The 22318-nt window shown below is 40.4% G+C and overlaps 1 protein-coding gene across 1 annotated transcript in view; it reads left to right on the top strand.

Annotated features, from left to right (window-relative positions):
• LOC111576599 (probable E3 ubiquitin-protein ligase HERC1) overlaps nt 1-22318 on the top strand; it is a 297883-nt gene that overhangs the window by 100448 nt on the left and 175117 nt on the right. The window contains exons 6-7 of the mRNA XM_055011138.1: nt 7461-7585; nt 8696-8839. Of these exons, the coding sequence (XP_054867113.1) occupies nt 7461-7585; nt 8696-8839 (269 nt within the window). The remainder of the gene's footprint in view (nt 1-7460; nt 7586-8695; nt 8840-22318) is intronic.

Here is a 22318-nt window from a genome sequence, read left to right as displayed (position 1 = left end):
TTTCATATGCTAAATTTGTTGAAAACATTTCAATAATCATTACCATCTTTAAACAGTGTTGGGGTGTAAAACCAGTTAAACATGAGAAAAAAACGTGTTTATTAAGCAGGCGTTGATTTGTGTGAGGACAGTGTGTGTGGGGAACAGTTTTCACTTGGTTCAAGACTCCTTTTCTGTGTATAATCCCCGCATCAGTGAAAAAGAGCTTTGCAGGAGTGAGTTGCCTGCTTGCATGGTTCACGGTTAATTTATGTTCGGTTTTGTTACAGTAACTACACCCATATTGTGCAGTCAGCTATTCAGAAGAGTCCTACAGTATCTATAAACATTGGCAGAGTGAGACACAGAATAAAAGACCTGCAATACCTCCAACTGGTTGACACAATTTGGATTGCAGAAGACGAACAATATTTTCAATCCATTTCTTGGCCCCGATGCATTTAGTAAATACAGTGCCTAGTTGGTAAGAGGGATGTTGACAGAAAATCAAAAGCAATGTAGCAGCAGCGTCCTATAATGGAGACTTAGCTCTACTTTACACTCCTCTTACAAAGATCTACGATTTGAAAACAATCAATCCCTTCATGAGAGCTTGTTATTTTCCCCTATAATAAGAGTAACGGCTTTTCATCATTCCTGCACAGCACTGATTGTGTTTACACTTGAAATATAAGCATTCACGGCATGAGTGCGAATAGAAAAAGAGAGTATGGCAAGGTTTTTATTTGTGAAAATTCCACTCGGTCTTTTTCCCTTCTTTCACCTCCCTGTTGAATTTGTTTTGCTGTCGTCAGATGTTATTGAAGATTGAAAATATCCTCATTGCGTATCAACGGCACGCCACAAAGGTGGCACAGTATGCCACAGAGCAGCAGGGTGCCATATTTCTCCTCCCTGTCTTTGATTTGAGGCAAAGCAGTCTGATATTTACCCGAAAGTATTTCTTTACATACCCACACATGAACAATTTCATAAAACATCGAGTACTTTGTGGTCCTGTTATGTCATGCCTGTCTGAAGTCACTTTTGTCACAACTTGTGCCTGGAAGTTGCGGTTGCTGATTCTCATGGCCTGCGACGTTTTGCCCTTTTTCAGCTGCACGTTTTAGTGTGATACTGTATCTGTGATCTGAAGCCTCACAGGAACGTGGACTCTCCGAACCAGGTGTTGATGTAGTAAATAAGCTTCTTTGGTAAATGGTTCGTATTTTGACTCAGTGCAGATCAGTGGACTGGAAGGAATGTTTCTTGTTGAGGCCAAATAACATATTTAAGTAGACGCTGTTTGCCTCTTTCAGTGAGACCCTGCCTATGGCACAGCCTCTATTAGACCCTGTTACGTTTCTTCTCGCAAATGACCGTTTAACCGTCTTTTCCGCACCCTGACGCCTCGCCTGTTATTACCGCCATTGTCTCTCTTTCTGCTGTATACATGTGTGAGGCTGGGTCCTTTAATATGCGGAGAGCTTTTCCTAGGCTTTCCTACGGGCACACTGGTCTGTGTTTACTCCTCAGTCAGAATGGCTCCTTTCCACAAGTTTGACATGCCTTTTTGTTGCCATGGTAAGCCCTTCCTTAAAATATATATTTCTGCTTTTGGCCTGGATGTTTTTTTATCTCAGTGGTTTAGAGCCTGTTGCCCCCAGGGCCAGATTTAAATGTGTGTGGGTCTTCAAGGATTTTTCTGCAGAAAAGCCGTTTTGATTGCAGCCTTACCACCATACAAGTGCGACCGAATTGTGTCATTTCAGGTTTTTGAGCCATCGTTGGAACCAAAGGAAAGTCCAAAAGAGAAGCAAAAAACACAAGACAAAAGCTGATGAAAATGGACCAGATTGGATTATGTCAGACTTGGCATGTGCCTCGTTATGAGGGAAGTCTTCGTTCTGTCTTATCACACTCTGCCTTACAGCTAAATGAATAAAAAATAAATAAAAAAGGCAAATCAGCTCGGCTCATTGGAAAACAACAGCCAGATCGTAACTGTAAATACTGGCTTAAAGTGGTGTGGGCTCCACATGATTTTCAGTCACAAAACAGGAAGTGAGAGGAGGGGAAAAATATATATATATACACACTACGTGATTGCACTAACTTCGGGGAAAAGTGGTCCATCTCTCTAAAGCTTTTAAGCTTTAGGCTTTTTAAGCAGTCCATGTTATAGACGGGGCAATCTTTTCAACACTTAAACACACTTAAATTTGCCAACAACTGTTCTCACTGGTGCATATTGTTGCAGACTTGGATTGCAACCTGGGCATCAACTTGTGCATCGTTAAGTGTAGAGAGCCAGTACAGTATGCTCAGATGGGCTCAACCCCGGGAAATGTGTGTTTTTTTTTGTGGTTTGCAAACTCAAAGATAGGAATTCCCACAGCTTGTAACACAAGACAAGAAAGTAAAGACTTTTTAAAAAAATCTTAAAACCATCCTAAATAAGTAGATCATAAGGTGGGTCTATTTGGGTATAGGGGCCTATTATGTACTGTAATTTTTCGTTTCAATTTTATAATCATGTATTTTGTTTAGCTTCCTTCTCCTTCATTTCTGCATCATTCTTAATTAGTGCAGCTCAACCTTCATGTCTCCAAGAGCCAGGAGGCTGCCTTTTTGGAACGTTCAACAGGTAATCAAGACTGATTAAGCACTAAACATTGCGTAATTGCATTAGATCTCAGAAGCACAGTATAACTAGCATAACTGCAAACACACGTGGTCTCAGAAAAAAATAAATTTGAATTCCAGAAGATGTGATATGACTCTCTTGAGAATCAAGAGTCATATGGTTGTGACTGTTACACTCAACACCAAATATGATGCCACAAAATCAAGGAATGTGAGAATGTATTTTCAGTTTACATCGCCATATTTTGCTCTGTTCATTCCCTTTTTAATCTGGTGATCTGGATATTTAAGTCATACGGTGTAATTAACTGAATGTACCATTGTTTTACACCATGACAAAACAGACTTGATTGTGTGTACAGTATGCTGCATGTGTTGTGTCCTTCAGTGGATGTGTTCTGTTCACTCTGCCATGTCTAAACTCCTCCTGTATTACTGTGAAGCCCTTTAAGTGTGCTGTGACATGTCCTGAAGTCCTTGTTTAGCACCTCTCTTTGTGTGTTCAGGGTGTGAACTGATACCTAGTGTCAGCTAGCGTCAGGGACAGAATGGTAAGAGAGAGATAGTTGAGGTTCTACATAAACGGATAGGCCTTGAGGATTAGCCTGGAGAAAGCAGGAGTCACACTGGGGAAAAAGAAATGGAAATGGAGAAAAGCAAAAGGGGAGAGTGAAAGAGAGAGTTGTGGCTTTAATGGAGGGTTGTCAATTTTCTCCAATTTAGCTCAGGAGGAAGCTATTTTCTTGGAATTAGATGGTTGGATCAATGAAGCTTTCCAGACATTTATTAGCACACAGTGACATCAACTGTTGCTGCATTCATCACCAGGCAGGAAAACCAAAAAACAGTATTTTCACAGGGCTCAACCTTATCACCACTTGTCAGTTAATTATGCATTGAAAGTGAGGGGCAATAGTTCAGCAGTGAAACACTTTGATTGAGCCCTTTGAACTCAACCGGGAAAGAAATCAGTTCTCTTAATCCTCGCTCCTATGTAATCATCGTAGCCAGAGGATACAGACCTCTGTGTCCATCATCTCCAGGTCAGCCAACTGCCGCACTATTAGTAATGCAATCACCCCTGTGATCTGAACTTCCGAACTTTGAACCAAAATAAATAGATAAACATGTCAAAGATATGGTGACGAATAAAAAGAAGGTGTAAATGAATCATCTGTTAAAGGTTCATCCAGGGGGGACGTATAGAACTTTTCCAGCTGGTCTCGATAGCCTTAGGTGATATGAGCTACGTGATATATGATCTTTTTGATCATACGAGTAATGCTCCCCTCATTAGCACAGGTCACACTCTCGGTTTCAAGTAGTTCACACTTTTCATCATTTTACCCAAGAAGACTAGCATTGAAAGATGTGGATGAAAAGTTAAATGCTACATACAGACTTGGAAAAAAAAAATAATGATCTGTATCTGGTGTAAGTATATTTAAATGAGTGTGGGTAGATGGTGTGAATCTCAAGGGTTTAACACATCTTTCACATCCAAATCAACATCTGGAACATAACAAATTGTGCAGAGATCCATTTAATTATTCCCAAACTCATAAACACTCCAGATCAAGAGCCCAGCACACCTATGTGTCCATAGTCGATCAATCTATTAGCACAGTTGATCAATTTTGATTGGTTAACACTTGGACTATCAGAATGTAAGCCTTCATAATTTAGAAGCTGCTCTGAATGTAGTTGGCCAGGCTATATCTAAATGTTTAAAAGTCAAGTGAAGGAAGGAGACGGTTAGACCTGAAGTTATGTCCTCCAAGGGAACTTTACAAAGATCCTCTTGCAGATTTATAGCCACTTACCTAGGAGCCAGAGTCGATATTCATAAACATGGCTTCAAACAAAGCCCCCATCCACTATCCCTGCTTGTAAATAAATACAGATATGTCTCTTTTACAGACAGCAGCAATCTAAAATATTACCACCAGCATAATTTTACCACACACATTAATATTTTACGGCACATTGTATTTTACCGCATTGAATCTTAAACTTTCATGGCCGGCCCCAAGGATTTTATTCTTTAGGAGCCTGTATCATTATTAGCCAAGATCTATTGCAGGTACAGCATGATTGCCTTGCTTTTGTGCTCCCCACTTTTTCATAGATAATATTTTCAACAAATCGATAGTCAGCAATCAATCCTGTTTGCTTTACTAAGGATATGTCTTCTAAAGTTGTATGACTTTGTTATTGACTTCTACATCATCAGTTTTCATCCTGAGATCTTATCAAAACTACACAAGCATTTTGTACTAAGCTTTATGCATTTTGCTCTTATGAGGTAAAAACGTAAGTGCGTGTCTTTAACTAGACCGGAGGTTCACTAAGACATTGCTTCCCGAAGCTCTGTTGCCATTTGTTTTTCTGTCAGGTATCATTTTATTAGACTTTCCATCCATACACTATTTATAAATTGCCCATGTAATGGTAAGACCCTATTAAATCTTGTTTGAAGTGTTTAGTTTTTCCTCTAAACGAGTAAAACCCAACCTGTACAGTATCTGCCTCATTATGACGAGAATAAACTCTAACATCTGCATGTGTGTATTTGCATCTGTGCTGGTGTTTATGCCTGTGTGGTGATTTAAGTGGTTTTAGTGTCAAAACAAGTCTAATGAGCTGGTGCAATAATTATCAGCCATTTTGCTCTCACTTAAGCTAATTGAGGCTTTATATTAGAGATAATACTGCTGCCTGTGTGCACTGTTTTACAGTTACCAAAATGTTTGGCCAGAAATAGTGCTACCAATAATTTTGATTTTTAATTTGTGCATGTCAGTGTTTTAATATCTCCCTATTAACCATATTTATGAGCGTTGACAGTTTTCCCCAGATGGAGGTCATTGATCAACTCCTTTTTTGTGTGTTTTTCTAACTAATGTAAACAGCTATACAATAGTATCAAAGTCAAAAAGGACAAGAAGTTGTATCGCTGTTAATCTGATTGGATTTAGTTGTGTGGTTGCGGGATTTTCTTTATGGCATATTTATTTTTGAGATGCTGTTTTTGTAACCTCTGAAGAACAAATGCAGCATGGCTATAAGTTATTACGTGCTATACAAAGACCACTCATTTATTGTCGAAGTGATGTTAAACAGGCCTTCTCTTTTTACATTCTCTCTGCACTTTATTCTAAGTTGTCAATCGTGTTTCCACCGCTCTTCCTCTTTTCACTCTTTGCTTCATGTATTTGAAGCGCTTTGTGAAATTCCTTTCTTATCCAGGTGAGTATGAGCTGATCCCCAGGCCCTTTGCTCTTGTCAGGAATCTCCCGGGCTATCGGGCTCTCCTGGGCCCCTGTTTCACACACCAAATTGATGTCTCCGACTGGAAATGACACTTTCAGCAGGATTTGCCATTCTAAACCACCTCAAACCCATGTGATCTCACCCATTCACTCTCAGAGGGATTGCCTTGAAATGCACCATAGCTTCAAAAGCCAGTGAGCATAGAATGCTTGAATGAAAAGCTGATACATATCCTATCAGGGAACAAAAAAAGATATTCTAAAATGCTGGCAATGTAGAACAGTATTTTTGCCTCTGAACAAAGACCAACAATCCCATGAATAAGTAGGTATTGCCTAGGGGATGCAATGGAGGGTAAAAGGGAGTGAAACTAAAAGAAATCAATAACCACATGAATTTTCATGTGTAGGTGCTTGTCCACCACTTTTTTTATCTTGTTAATATCTGTCTCAGTCTGTCTGTCTATGAATACAGACGCAGATGGTATGATTAATGCATGCCATTCAGAGCTCGACATCTTTTTCTAACACTCCGTTTAAAGGAGGAGCACAGTGACCATGTTACTTTGCTTAAGGACTAGTTATGATATAATTTGACACTGAAGTAGAAGGAAAAAGGGAAAAGGTGTGACCAAGAATCCCTCCCTTGACTTATTTTCATCCCCAAGTCTTTTTGGGACTGCACGTTTCTCCTAGGGGGCTTTACAGACTGGCATAATGGATAAGGGCAAGGGTGTGAAAGGAGCACCTTAAGGCTCCTCATTCAACTCTCCCAATCTCTCCTGCACACACTCTTGAGCTGTGAAGGCCCTCTTTCTTTACCCTGCTAGCATGGGAGCCCTGTAATAGGCTCTAATTGATAGGGAGGTGTTGGGGTCTTTCTGTATGGGCTGAAGGGATGAGGGTACGAGAGAGAAAGGGGGAGAGAGAGAGGATTACATGTGGGCATGTGGGTGGAGCGGGGGAGGAGGAGAGGCTATGGAGCGGTCTAGGCCTCGTCCGTAATGAGTCATTAATTTCCTAGCAGTTTTGTGGCGGTTGGCTCATTACTGGTCTGCAGAGGAGCAGGAACAAAGCTCTGGGTAGGTAGGAGGTGAGCTTAAATAGTTGGGGCTCAACACTTCCCAACAAAAGGAGGAAGAGAACGTTGAATGGCACTTGGAACAGATGCAGTAAAAAGTGGCAGATGCAAATTGCGGGAGAGCAAGTCTCCCTTCAAGCACTTTTCTCTTTTTATTTTGTCAGACTGCAGCCTGAGAGTCTAATTAGTTAGTGAGGTGTTTCACTTCTGATAGGGCTGTGTCTCGTTATTGTCACAAAGAGGATTCATAGAAACGGGAGGAAACACATATGTTTCGCAGTCCCCAGTGGAACCTGCTCGCTGCAATAGTTTAATTAATTAGATTATTTATTTTACCCTATAGAAACTGAAAGATGTGCAATATCTTCATGCTTTGAAAATGCGTTGTATATACTTTAAAATGTGATTAAAGGGTATGAAGATAATGCCTGCAGGTGACTAGTTATGTTTTTAATTATGCGTTTATGCTCTTCTCCCTACAGGCAGAATGATTATGGACAAATTGGCAGCGGTTCTAATGAAAATGTGGTTGTCCCTCGCCTTGTGGAGTGTGTGCACCATGTGTCGAAGGTCACCTGTGGGGCAAATCACAACCTTGTTCTTACAGGTACTGTAAAGCACTGTGTAGGTCTGCTAGGATACACAATATTCAATTAACAGGCTATCATAAAATTGATAATAATTAAAACAGTTCCCTTTTTTCAAAAACATACAGTCATTTGTATTCTTTATGTGTGCACTGCACCATTTACCTTTTGTCTTCAATATGGCCCCTCATAAAAGAAAAGGATCCTATCATTGACCATTCAATATCTTTAGAATACCTTAAGAAATGGAGCTGACGTCAGTAGTCAAGAGCTGTCACCATGTGCTTCAAAGTTCGCCTCTTTTACTCAGTTTTATGCGCATATCTGAGCCCTCAAGCCCTCGATCAGCACATCACCTGAGAGAGATACAAGGAAGGAGAGAGAGAGAGTTAGTGAGAATATGGCCCTGGCTCCTGATCCATAACAGTCATTGCCTGTTACATACATTTCAGAATTCATTCAGGCTATGAAGATAATCGAGGTAGTCGACAGTTTCCCCTGCAGCCCAATGGATTTATGATAGCACTGTCAAGAAAATGAGGCAAAATGACACAGTAGCTGACTTTAGCTGCAAATAATGTGATAGGCCGTACAGTGGTGCAGCAGCAGCTGCTGTCATTGCAGGTAATAGCCTATAAAGAAGCCTGATAGCAATACCTGTCATTTCTTAATGGCTGACTTCACTGAAGAGCTTTTGTGGCCTTTAACATGAAGATAATAGAAGATACAACAAATTTTACAGCTTTTGCGTTGCATCCATAATTTATCTCCAGAGGCCCCCACGCAGCAGTAGCACAACAAGGACAACATGCTCCTAGAGGTGTGCAAGAGAGAGATGCAATACGAGCTGCAGGGGGTGGGAGGCCCCGGCCGTACTTTGCAATTAATGGAGGAACTGCACAGAGTTCAAAACATCTTCTATGTGTTGATATCATCATGAATCTTTCTACATAATAATGTCTTTGTGTACTAAATTTAGAATTTTTGTTTTTAAATGAAATCTTATATTGTAACGTTTAAACTCTATATGTATTAGTTTGCCTAAATAATCTGTTGATGACAGTTTTTTTTAAATTGAAAACTTGATTAGTTTACTAATTAAATTTAATTTACTAATTGATGACATGCAGGTGATGGCAGATTGTTTCAGTGGGGCTGTGGACGGGCATGTGGGAACACAAACAGGAACATCCTGTTCCCAGAGGAGGTGACTCTACCAAGCTTGCCAGTGAGAGACATCGCTGGAGGTTGTTGGCATAGCCTGCTTCTAACAGGTTAGTCTTTGCTCATATTTGAAACCTATTACTGTAATTCAGGCAGTACCTCCAGGCTACATTCACAGTTTTTAAACGCATAATTTTTGCTACATTTACGTGTCGTGCCCACACTACTCTGCCATGTTAGGACTCCTAAAACTGTCTTAGTTTGTCTTAGTTTGAAAACTCATTTCATCTGGTTGGGCAGAAATCCACATTGACTTATCAGTCACTACATATCTTTTCTTATTTGACATACATTACCTTTTTCTAGAAGAAAACTACGACATTGGCCTTGACTACATATTATTTCAACATGAATAGCAAAATACAGGTTTTGCAGATTTTTTGGGGGCTCATGGCTTTTGTGCAGGTAGCTTTTGCATTTGATCATGCTGCTACTGCTACCATCCACACGAGGCAATTTGACGTTCAAGTGATTTGTGACAATTCCTATGTCCAGTAGTTTTATCAGTCATTTGGTAAGTGTTTTCATGAGTGTTAGTAGAAATGGAGATTATTTTTTAAACTGTTAAAATACTCATGTAGATGGAAATAGTTTTTAATTTAAAATACTGTTTTTAAAAGAAAACATAGTAGTGAGGCTGAAGCCTTTGTCTGCCGGTGATGCATTTTTCTGTTTATAATGCATGTAGACAGAGAGTACATGCTTGCATGAATTGTACAAATGACCTCCATGACTTGAACATAAAGTATGTGTAAATCCTTGGTGTGTGTCTTGGCCCTCACACAGACGTGTGAGTGTGTGCTTTTAGCTGTGGTGTCCATCTATCCACATCATTCATTAAGAGCTCTCCCAGGGCTAGTACGGCTACATAAACAGAGAGGTTGAGGCCACGGCTGCTCTTTCACCTCGCTGCAGAGAACTTCAAAGTGACTTCTCCTCACATGGCAGATGAATGCTCCCTGTCTGGCAGGCTGATATATTGGCCCCAGTTGCTGTCTTCTTACTGTAGTGCGGCTGCGACTGAGGCCCCATCATGGAGCCAGAGCTGGGCCATTTGTTAGTTTTAGCTGTATCTCCAAGACCTGGCTTTAATTCTGAAGGGAGAACATTAATCCTTTTAATACAACACTTTGTAGTGTCGTTTTCCTGTGTTGCTAATGCCGTCTATTATTAACCCCATTAAAAGTGTAATACAATTTAAGTAGAGTGCTAAAAGTGGATCATTTGTTGCCCCGTTCTGTTTGAATTAATTCTCAATTTATGATCTAAATGATTAAACTACAGGAGTCAAAGCACTAAATGAGATTCTTAAACCGCCAGGCATACATTTACACATATTAATACAAACATTTATGAGCACAAATTTACACAGACATGTCCAAGTGTACAGACTCACACTGAACGCCGCTGTGTGTTGCCGTTGCTCTTCTAAATCCTGTAATGTCCCCAGTTTGATCCCTAGTTCCATTCTGTCATGAGGGAACAGAAATATCCATCTCCAATCAGGCCTTAATGAATAGCCTGATGAGTGTCGGGCAGAACTGAATTACCAGATAGATTTGAAGAGCGTGAGAGTGTGTATGAACTGAATGTGTGTGTATGTGTGAGGGATTGGTGGGGGGTAGTTAGAGGGTGAGTAGAACAGGACACATGTAGGAATTAATTCTCTCCAAGTTCAAAAAAGAAATTGGCTAATTCTGTCATTTGAGCGTTATGAATCGCCTTATCTATTGGTATGAGTTTTCATTTATTAGGGTCAAACTGCGGAGGGATGCACAACGGACAGAAAGGAGAGGTTAGGGAGAGAAAATCAGAGTGATGAAGGATGAGATTTGAAAATTGGAAAGAAAGTGAGGGGAAGAAGTGGGAGAGAGTAGAAAAATGATAGAGAGATGGGAAAGATGGAACAAAAAGGGAGCAAGAGAGTCAGTGGTATGAGAGACAGCTTGCCAGGGCCGGAGCATATTGAGGGCAGCAGGTGGAAGAGTGGCACAGTTAATTAAAACGCCTGTCTTAATGTCTCAGCCCGTCACTCCAGGGAGAGAGAGACAGAGAGAGAGACAGAGAGAGAGAGTTGCCAGGCTTGAGCTGGGCTGCACCCAACCAGCCATCTAGACAGCAAACCAACCATCCAGCCAACCCACCAGGCCACATGTCAGACAAGCCCTGACACTATGCCCTTCACCCCCCTTCATCTTTTGCCACACACACATACACAGACACACACTCACACATGTGCACAGGCCTACACACATGTCCAAACCCCTCCCACTCTTTCCTTTTTCTTATCCTCACACACCTATCTAAACGGCCACCCCCTCTAATCTGATATAGAGCCGAAAAAAAAGGGCCTGTTCTCTAAAAAAAGAACAAACACACTTCTGATGTTACTGTTTTGCTCAGCAGCATCTGCAGCGTGCCTCTAGTCTAGCAGGCTTGCAGCGTAATCTGTCTGCTTTTAATAATTCATAGAAAGCACAGGCTGTGCACTATGTACTGAATGCTGAGGGTAATGGGGATGTTGTGATATTTCTATCATGGCCTGTCTGGAGCAGCGAGCGAATCAAACCAGTAAAGATCTGATAAGCAGTCTGGTCTGTCTCATAACAGCATTGGCTGTCATCACTGCCTCATCAGTGGACCTTAACAAATCCATTCCGCTCTGTAAGATACAGGCCAGCAAATTGTGATATATAGCAAAGATTCACAAACTTTCAAGTAACACCAGATCACAGATTTTTGGTGTTAAGCAAAGACACGGGCACATGAGCCCAGTGTAATGTTAGACAATTCTTCGAGCATCGCTACATTGTTTTCAAAACTGCACTCAATACATTTTGTGAGAAAATAGAATAAGGCCAAATGAAGTGCGTGAGCATCTGTCCATGTGTGAGGTGGGCCTCGAGTTGCACATCGTGTTGTTTGACTAATGTTTTATCAGGTTTTGCTGTATCACGGCGGATTGCTTTGTCAATACCCAGCCTGGTGCCCCAGTGAGCAAGAATCTGAGATTGTCAGGCTGAGTGACAGGCTGGAGATGGCAGATAATTCAAAGAAATTGGAAGTGTGAAATCTTTAAGGGCCACTTCTTAACACAGCAAATGCCAGGGTATCTTTCCATCAGCTGCTGCTCTCACAAGCCACCGCATTGTTAATAGTGGCCTGTCTGTCCATCAAGTCAGCTTCAGGAGGGATTTAGACCTGTTTGGCGGCTTATCTCTCTGACTGCCTCCCACTAACCTGACCAATGCTCAGGCCTTGAGTACCGTGTGTTCCATCTGGCCAGTGAGGGTCGTAAATCTACCTCCAGAGTAATATATATTTTTCCTTTCATGTGCTTATTTATAGATATTGATTTGTTTGATTTTCTGTCTGACGGTGTATTGATACAGTATATCTATTGTAACACAATCAGGAGCCAGATGTAATGGTGCTTGTAGCACTTGTTAATTTAGCTGTCAGCGCTACTGATTGACCTTAGATTGTAGCAGTAGGAGCTCATTGTCCTTGTGAGAGTGTTTCTGTGTCTGTTGCTGTCTTTCTGGTTGGACATTATAAAGCTAGTGTCTGCTTTCAGTTTTGGGCAAAAACATTGTTCTGACCGAGAAACTTAAAATGTCAATCACTGAACGGGATAACGGTTTCCATATGAGTCCCATCTTCATGCAAGGGAAAAAAACGACTTTAGTTATAAGCCTCAGTAGAAATTAAGTAAGGAAAATGTCATTTTTTTTTCAAATAAATTTGGTAATAGCATTTAAACTTTAACATGAAAATGTCACGAGATTGGTTTATTGTGTAAAGCACAAAATGTACTGCGGTCCACTCAGGTCCACTCAAACATACCAAATACAGATTTTCCCCAAAGTGTGCAGAGGAAGTAATGGAATCATTGTCTTCTATGAATATACATTTCATTAATAAGTTGAGATCTAGGTCATTTGAATACCCAAAATTAACCTAAAAGTAATCTGAAATATAAGTTAATTATTAGTTTGATAATGAGGTTCATGATTAAGAAGTTAATAAAAGAAACAAAAAGTCCTTTTTTGTGCCAAAAACTAAAACCAAGGGTTCACACAGGAGTACAAAGAACGGGTGTGTGTGATTTTGTGTGTACGCGCTGCCAGTGCTGCAGTGAAAGTTAAGCATCAGAATTTTGAATGGTGATGCACTGACCTAGCTTGCTCTCACTTTCTCTTTTGTGCACACGCAGACTACTTACTCACAGTCACTCACTGAAAAGGGTTAAGCATAAGAAAAAGGCAGAAGAGGACATACGGAAAGAAGGAGAGGAAAATCAACAAGGTATAAAAGGCTTCCCCATAACCAATCTAAAAGTGCTTAGATCCTGTCTTCTGTTTGTATGTACAGAGAAATAAAGTGGAAAAATAGACAGAGAAGTGAGGGAGACTACAGAAAAGGACCCAGAGAGAGGAAGAGAAATAAACAAAAAGCAAAAGAAAGAAATATGTCCCCTATTTTCCCCGTATAATGGTCTCAATTCCCTGCCAGAGCTCCCTGTCACAGGGAGGTAGTTCCCAGGCTGACACATCTCAAGCTGTTTAAACATCCATTAGGATGTTTTGGTTCATACACTCTACAAATACAGCAAGATGAGAGGGAAACGGGCAGATGATGATAGGGAAATTGAAGAAGAAGGAAAAGAGACGGACAGAAAAGGAGAGAGGAGGAAGAGGGGAGTGAGTTGATGGGAACAGCAGATAGAGGAGAAAAGGAAATTTATCAAAAAACTCATGTGATATTTAATGATCCTTGTATGTGGAGAGAGAAGACCACACCAGCTCGTTCTCCTCCGCCAAATACCGATCCCCTAACTTAATTTCCTGCTCAATTGCTGTTCTATAGTGCATAGTACAGTGATACAGGCTGGTAATATAGAAAACAGATTGCCTGTGCGGCGGAGTGGATAAGGCTGAGGCTTGTGCTGCTGGAGACCTGCAGTCTCCAGGGGGGTCTTGTCGGTGGGCTTCACAAAACCAACAAAGCCCATCTTTCCCTGCGACTGGCAGCAGCTGGCAGGTAGATCTTCAAGCAATGGAGGTGGGGAAGTGGATCTGTGGGTGTGGTGTGCGAGTTTGTGTTTCTGCAGTGTGTGTATGTGGTGCAGAGAGTCTTGCTATTCTTTGTAGTGGAGAGTTCCCCTGTCTTCCATCTTGTGTTTGCTCATGTGCTGTGACTCCAATCCACTCAAAAATGTAGGCCTGCATGGACAGCAACCATCAATCAGTGCACAGAACAGTATGTAACTACATCTACAGTGTTTTCCCAGAGAAACACACACACACACACACACACACACACACACACACACACACACACACACACACACACACACACATCAACCTTCCATCAGGAATACATACATGCAGTACACCTGCCTGTTACTTGTGAGAGGATTCAGCAAGTATTAAAATTCCGTGCTCATTTTTTCCTCACATTATTTCATATTGACTCCCCCAGCTCTGTTTTTGATATCCAATGAATTCACCATGAAATTCAGCAACATGCAAAAACAGAGATTTGCAAGTGTACAGTTCATATTCAACAGTGGTTTTTCCAAATGTTGTCTGGCAAGTCCTCCTTCAGGACCCAAAAAAAGATCATGTCCCACCACCCTACATAATTGTTATTCATCATTAACAGTGATAGAAGAGGCAAATAATAAATCAGAATCCAAATCAAATTTTAGTACAATAAAAGTGTGCGCAATACCATCAGCAAACTTGTATTTATTTATTTTCTCTACAAAAATTCTATTCATTCGGTTTAATTTCACACCACATCTTTCCCCAAGTTATCCACACCCCCCTGCAATGATTAAATTCCCCTAGATAATTAATAACAGACGATTGTGATTTAACACAAAACAAGTTTATGAAACCTTTGAAAGTCATGTTTTCTGGGAGGAATATTTATAATAATTTCATCACTTCTTTTCAATACAGTGATGTCACGTCTGTGTCTGAATGAACAGAAAAAAGAAAAGCATTCAATACAGAAATTTTTTTCCTCTCAAAAAACTGTATTTTTTTCTCTTTAAAACATCACTGCAGTAGAGTCGTAACATTCAGGTGGCTTGGGTTACCACTTAAGACAAAGATATTTTTCATTTTTTTTCCTCAACTGACCATCAGATATGGCTCTAGGATCAGTAGAGGTTGGAATAAGATTTTTAACCTTTCTCCCAAGTTTCCATCCATTTTCTATCTGGGTAGCTGGTGGGCTGCCATCTTTGTTATAATTCGTAAACAGAGGCTTAGCCCACATGAGGGGCACAAATTGATGCTATATCTAGGGGATGTAAATGCAGTCTACGCTGTGGAAGATCCTGCAGCTTCCAAGACCAGAGAAGATGTGTCAGGCAAGGAGCACCACGGGCATGCTTGTCGTTTTCTTCAACATTCACAGGGATGTGGATCATGGATCCATCCCCAGGTTCAGAACATTCTATGTGAATTACCTGAACTGTCATGGGATGGCATTTGGGTGCTCCACGTATGTTGTGCACGCTCACATCGCATTGTGTGGGTTGCGAGTTTATGGGCCACAACAACACAGGTATCGTTCTCCACCGGCCTTACTCCTGAGATTGTACTCCTTGTGATTTTTTTCTCTTCCCCCAACATTAAAGTGCATTCAGCGCATGTCACAGACTATGCCTGATATGCTTACCAAACAAGTTTGACAGGGAGCTTTCCAAGTGCGGCAGGAGCACTGGAAGCAGTGAATTGCTGCATCAAGATGCTATTTCAGTGGGAATAACGGCTAAATTAAATGTAGTATGTTTCTTTTTATAGGTGAAATCTTATAAGGGTTTGTTCTTACCTTGTGATAAGGCCATGTATGATGAATAGCAATAGATTCACTGCATTGCAAAAAAAGATTTGTGCTGTCGAAGGCTATTATGCTGTCCATATATACAGAATCAAACAGCTAAGACAATATTCTAATATTGATTAATTGGTTTGAATGATTGACAATGAAGTCTTTATGTCTTGTCTGTTTTGCTGTCTCACACAAATTAGGTCAGGATAGTGAAGTCTTATCATGTCTACCTGGAGATGTGATATTACTTGTATCTCAGTTCTTTTCGGGATCCTGTTTAATGCAGGAAATGTCACTAACCTAGTTGCCATTGGGTTTTGCGCTAATGTTAGCAGTGTGAACCTCCCCTGACCTCTCAAAGTGACAGTTTTGTTGCGTAACAACCTTGTGTAATGAACTTCCTCCCTGGAGATGTCATTAAGGACGGGAATGTTTGTCTTCCGCTCGCACCAAAATGAATATTCAGCTATTATTGCTGCACAGTATTCAGATCTGATATGAGTATTGGGTTTCAGTTTGTGCAGAGGAGAGACAGAAAACCATTCCAGATGGGTTTTACTTACTGTCTCAGCATCTCTGTGATCAGCCACCAGTTTTCTTAATTTAACACATCCAACCGAGTTTTGGAGCGTGACGATAGTTAAGGTCATTTCTTCTTCCTAGACATAGTTTAATCTGACATACATCATTCTGATTTTCCCTTGTGTTCCTCTTACCCAGATTTAAATATTTATTTCAACTACTGTCTTGTTGTAGGCCAGAAAAACTTAGAATAACACTCTAAGTGTTTCAGCAAGAACACCACGCCAACAACCACACAGATGTGGATGGGATTGAGTTGTCAGAAGACTTTGCATCATTTGAGCAAAGGCTTTCCTTGATAAATGAACCCAATTGGTCAACTTATCAGCTGCATCAACAGTGTACAGTATACCTTTCAAGTCTTGTCTACTTTTCCCATGTAGGAGGCCCTGTATAGGGGTAGTGTACTGTGGTGTGTGTGTGTGTGTGTGTGTGTGTGTGCGTGTGTGTGTGTGCGTGTGATATATGAGAGAGGGAAAGAGAGACAACGGCACAAAGGGAGAGAGCAAAATATGTCACAATGATTATTTGAATTCCCTTGTTTATTGAAAATGACTGAATCCAAGGTTGGAATATTCACAAGAACAGGAAGGAATGGGAAACAATTCTCTGTCCCTGTGGGGGGACGGCTTTCACCATCAGATGCCTTGATTACCAATTCCCTTCTGAGTATCATCATCCTAATAGTAAATATAACTACAGGAAGTAATGATTTCTGCTCCAATTATGTGGATGTTTACATTACTTGTCAACTGAGTAATATATTTCTGATCAAAGATAAACTGTATGAAAGAAGAATAGAAGTTGCATTATTGCAACGGTGGGAAAGAGGAAATGGTGGGCCCCGGCAGACTGATGTACCTTGTGAGGCAACCCTCCTCCCCCCTTGCTGCACCAAAGGAGTCACTGCCAAGATGGCTGCTTGAGCTTCAGGCATGCAGGTCTTGACCCCGCGAATGCTGCCAGACACTATTTCTCTAAATCCAACCTCAAAATGAGTCTTCAGACCCTGGCATAATTCCTCATCCTCTCCTCCCGTCCTCCTCACAACATCTCTCTGTCTACATGTTTCACTTCCCTTATATTTACCCCAAAATGGGCCACAGGGAATATGGTGTGGTGTGGCCTATCTTTCAAATTCCTATGAGTTTACAAGTGTAAGACTTGTTTTTGAGGATGAATTTCATGGAGCTGGGTGTCTGGGGCTCCTCCCTGCAGTTTTATCATGTTGGCAGCCACGGATGGCTCCTTTTTAGGGTTGTCATGAGTTGTCCTCCCATGAGCCTGGACCTTTCAAGCATAGTGGCATGAATCCTTGGCAAACACTGTGCACAAAAAGAGCCATTAACATGGAACGTCAAGTTTAATTGCAGGCCTTACAGTGAGTGTTTCTATGTATTGCTGACCTTACGCTGAACTGTGCTGTAAATGGAGGAACACATGATCACATCTTTTATTTAATGGAACGCTATGATGAAATTTGGATTAACGGGGAACATATGCGTTTTGTAAGCTGCACTGTACAATCTGGAAAGTAAGAGATTGGATTATTAATTGGAGCATGTCTCAAAAATGTGAAGCCATGTTTTACTTATTTGAAGCAGTTTATTGTTTGCATATCCTAAAGCCAAATATGGGATCAGCTGTGTCCAACTTCAATTGCTCGTGTTGAATATATAGCTTATGAGTTTAGTAAGTCATTTCAGTTGACAAGTCCCCATAATAACCACTGATTTATTGTCTTAGAAAAGTGAAATAATAGGTTTTCTGTCTTAGGCCAATCTCAGAGAGGTTTTATTGGATTTTTCCACTCCTCTATTAACTTTGCATTATTTTGGTTTCACAGCCACAGTATATACTGCTAAGTTGTTCTTGTGGTCTTCATTTTCCATCATTCAAAAGACAAACAAAAAAAAATATTTTCCATTCCTACTAGTCACATTGTAGCGATAGATCTTTGGACCAGATGTGTGCTAAATACTGTAGCCTCAACTTCTGAGTGTTACATACAGTTTCACCCTTTCCTTCTCTGTTAGTAATAATACCTTGTGTTTTTTTCTTTATTTCCTTAAAGTCCTTTCCCTACTATATTGTTTCTCCTAACTGTTATAAGTCTCACAGGGATTGTTTTAAAATTAAAGACTATACTTTAACCATTAGAGGTAATGCTTATTCTTTTTTTTTTTATTTTCTCTGAGCACCGCCTCTCTTTTTTTTTCGCCAATGAGTGGAGCCACCCACTCATCTAAGGTCACCAGCTAGCCAAGGCAAAGACTGTTCAGCAGGGCTGCAACACACTTGGCAAATCCTGGTAAGACTCCCTGCTACTCAATGGGACATACCAGCTTCTTTGCCAAGTCAAATAACACATTTAGTGAATTGAAAGTAAGATTTAAGTGGGGCAGTACAATGCGGCCAACCCTCTCATCTCTGAGCCGGTCCTTCTCTTTGTGTGCTAGAGTGTGAAAACTGCACTTGTTCTCAGGGACTTAATCTTTTTTTCTTGCATAATTATTTGGAAACAGGTCAGTTGGGTGTGCAGGCTATAATTCCACCCCACTATTTTTTTCCCCTCATAACTTCACATTCATTGCTTCATCAATTTAATTTCTCCTCACCTCTCACTCCTTTTCTCTACTTCTTTTCCCTTATTTTCACTAGCACTCTTTTCTCCTGCCTATGTGTATAAGAACATTTTTCAAAGAATTTAGTGGCCATGTTTTAGGCACTCGAAGTGATTGGCTTTGATTCAAAACCATGCTTTCTTCTGTTTGCTCATTCTCTTCTTTTTTGTCTATCTTCTCAGAGTATTCTTATTTTGCTGATACTTTTCACCTCTTTTTATCTTTAACATACTAGTACAAAGAGGTTCATTTTCTGTTGCCCTTTCTTTTATTTGAAAGCTGTTGTGATAAAACAAAATGATGAGATATCCTGCTAGTATTCTTTTGAAATACATCCATATGATCTGTCTTTAACAAATTTACACTAAAATATATATAACTTTTCGAAAGCCACAGTTTTTGAAAGCGAGAGGTGGCCTGTTGTTATGTAAACAACAGGGAAGTATTGCATTCAAAAAACATTTGGCAACGACTACAGTAATACCTTTCCCACAGATAGAGTCTCCATGCAGAGGCTTTTAGCATTCAATTTATTCATAGATTTGAGTGCTTGCTTAGGTTTTGAGGATAAAAACACAGAAGTGTGGAAATTTGACTTTGATTCACAGAGAAGTATGTCTCCGTCTCAGTGTGTTTCTTTCTTTGCACACTCTGACATGTTTGGTGCTTCAGAAAAAAAAAAGTCTTGTTCACAATCTGGTTTCTTTAGCAAGCTTTATGTATATGTTCTAAAAAAAGACCATATAAATGCTGACCATGACCGACACAAACACAGCATTCAGTAATTAAATTAATCAGTGTAAATCTGCAAATTAGCCATTCCAAGCAAGGTTTTTAAAGTTCCTGTGATGTTAAACGTGAAGTGCAATGAAGACCAGAAAACACAAACTAACTCTAAAAATAATCTGAAGCTACATACTGTATATGTAATCATAGAATGTGAATTATTATAAAGTGCAAATAAATAACAGTATTTGAACACAATTGCTAGGCCTGCTTACATCTTTGTAGTAAGGGTGCAGGAAGTATAATCAGGATCGCCTGTGACAAAAATTGTTCTCTACATGGCCTGTATGCCATGTTTCTCAAAATCTGTTATGATTTCCTTACACCCACTTTGCTATGAGTTGACAAGACAAGAGTTTGTAAACACGCCACTTATCTGTCATCATTCATTGCAATTTCATTGATCACATCTGTTGCTTCTATCAAAACCATTTAGCTGCAGAGGAATCTCTTTTTCAGGGCCTGTTAGGGCCATAGCCAAGGAAGGTCTCACTGTGCAACACATCTGGGGTGATGATGGTTTTAAACGATGAGTCTTAATTAATGACAACTTAGAGTGTATAACGTATTCGCTGTTGTGGAGTGTTACAAGTGTATGGGGATAATACACTAGCTACAAGCCAGTGTGGTCAAGCATAGCAAATTGGGGCCATGGGCCAGAGGACTGTTGTAACACATTAGCTGATGCCACAAAGAGGTCAAAATAAGCTGTGTTAGCTGGTGTGTTTGTGAGGTTAGATGCTCTGTGTTTATGTGTAGGTGGTTGCACCTTGCTGCATGATTCTGTGCAGGTTAACCAGTAGGATAGAGACTGGTGACAGTTCTTGACCTCCCCAGGGTGGAGCTAGTGCAGCCAGGGATCAGAGTTCATCTTTTAATCTGGACTATGCCTGGAGGGGAAAAAAAGTAGCCGTAAGAATGTTCCTCTGGAGGATAAACAGAGGAGACGACTTCTAGATGGGGAAGTTGACGAATTAAGGTCAAATAGGTTCAAAGTGACAAAATTATATTGAGCAAATCTGAATAATTAGCTCATTGCTGAACTACAGTACTTGAGATGTCTGTGATTATGATCTAGGCCTTTAAGTAGAGGATGATGGGTGTTGTGTGTGCAGTGAATCAGGATGTGGCAAGGCTGTGGTAGTCTTCAACAATATACACCAATCAGCCACAACATTAACACAACTGACAGGTGAAGTGTCATTGCAATGCAACAATCTGCTGGGAAACTTGTCTCCTGGGATCCACGTGGATGTTACTTTTATAGTGGATGTGCCCTGCCACACTGGAAAAACGTCTCAGGAATGGTTAGAGGAACAATCTAAAAAGCCCAAGGATTTGACCTGGCCTCCAAATTCCCTAAATCCCAGTCTGATTGAAGATCCAGTGGATACACCAGCTCAAACCCGATTCACGGAGGGCAAGTCAGTGGTGTCACAGTATACCACCAGAGGTTCAGTGTCCATGCCTTGAGGGGTCACAGCTGCTTTGGCAACATTAACAAGATATGCACAATATTAGACAGATGCTGATTTACTGTTGTTGTCGATCAGTGTATAATCAGTGTATAATGTTTTTCATTTCAAGATAGTACAGTTTCAGGAATGGATGCTAAAATATAACAGTGGCTATTTATTTTTTTAGAGTGACCTTTGTTTGCCAAATCACACTGAAGCTACAATGGAATTATGTCAGAATCATGTTATCCACATGAAATTATGGTTTAAGAAATGAGGCATTTAATCTAAGTGATCTTAAATATGTAACAAAGGGGCAGGAAATTGGGACACAGGGTGCAACAGAAGTCTAAGGAAAGAAGAAGAGGCAAAATAGGCATAGAGTGAAGAAGAAAACGTTTGTGGAAAGGAGGTAAGATATTGAGGGATTGGGAGGGTTGGGAGGGCAAGCAGAATCAGCAGGCAGTACTCAGAATCCAGCTGGTCCCCGACTCCCAGGGTCTACTTCAAGGACCTCTGCCTGTTCCTCTCTGTCTGATACACACACACACACACACACACACACACACACACACGTGCGCGCACACCTACTACACCCACCCACCACACACATACACACACAGTAACACTGCACCATTGCTCATTGTCTGGCTCCAATCTCTCTGTATCCTCACTCCCCACATCATCTCCACCCACCTTCCCCTTCTTTACTTTTGCTGTATCTGTCATTTTCACCCCCTCTCCATGTTTGATCCACTGGCTGTTAATGATGAATTTCCCTCAACTGTACAGGAGTTGGCAGAAAAAGTTTGCTCAGCAAAAGTTTTGAAAGTGAAGCGAGAGAGAGCGCAGCTTATGATATTAGTGCAAATTCAACATCATGCTCCGTAAGACAAAGCCATTTTCCTCATTCAACATCTTCAAGTATGTCTTTTGCTAAATAAGCTTTTTTTTTACTGAAACCTACTGTTTTTTTTGTTATTTTTTTCTTTCTTTTACCCTTTTTCCCCCCCTTTCCTCATTTTTTTATTACTCTACTATTTTAGATAATCCATAGGCCATGTTACAATCAGTGGCTTTGTGGTTATGATTTTATCCCAGGCTCTTGTAATTGAAAAATTATGGCAAAAGTTAAAATTTAAAAAAAAAAAATAAATAAATAAATAAATAAATAAATAAATAAATATATATATATATATGTATATATATATATATATATATATATATATAT

This window comes from Amphiprion ocellaris, chromosome 6, assembly GCF_022539595.1.
Source record: "Amphiprion ocellaris isolate individual 3 ecotype Okinawa chromosome 6, ASM2253959v1, whole genome shotgun sequence".
Classification (NCBI taxonomy): domain Eukaryota; kingdom Metazoa; phylum Chordata; class Actinopteri; family Pomacentridae; genus Amphiprion; species Amphiprion ocellaris.
This window is presented reverse-complemented; position numbering and strand designations above follow the sequence as displayed.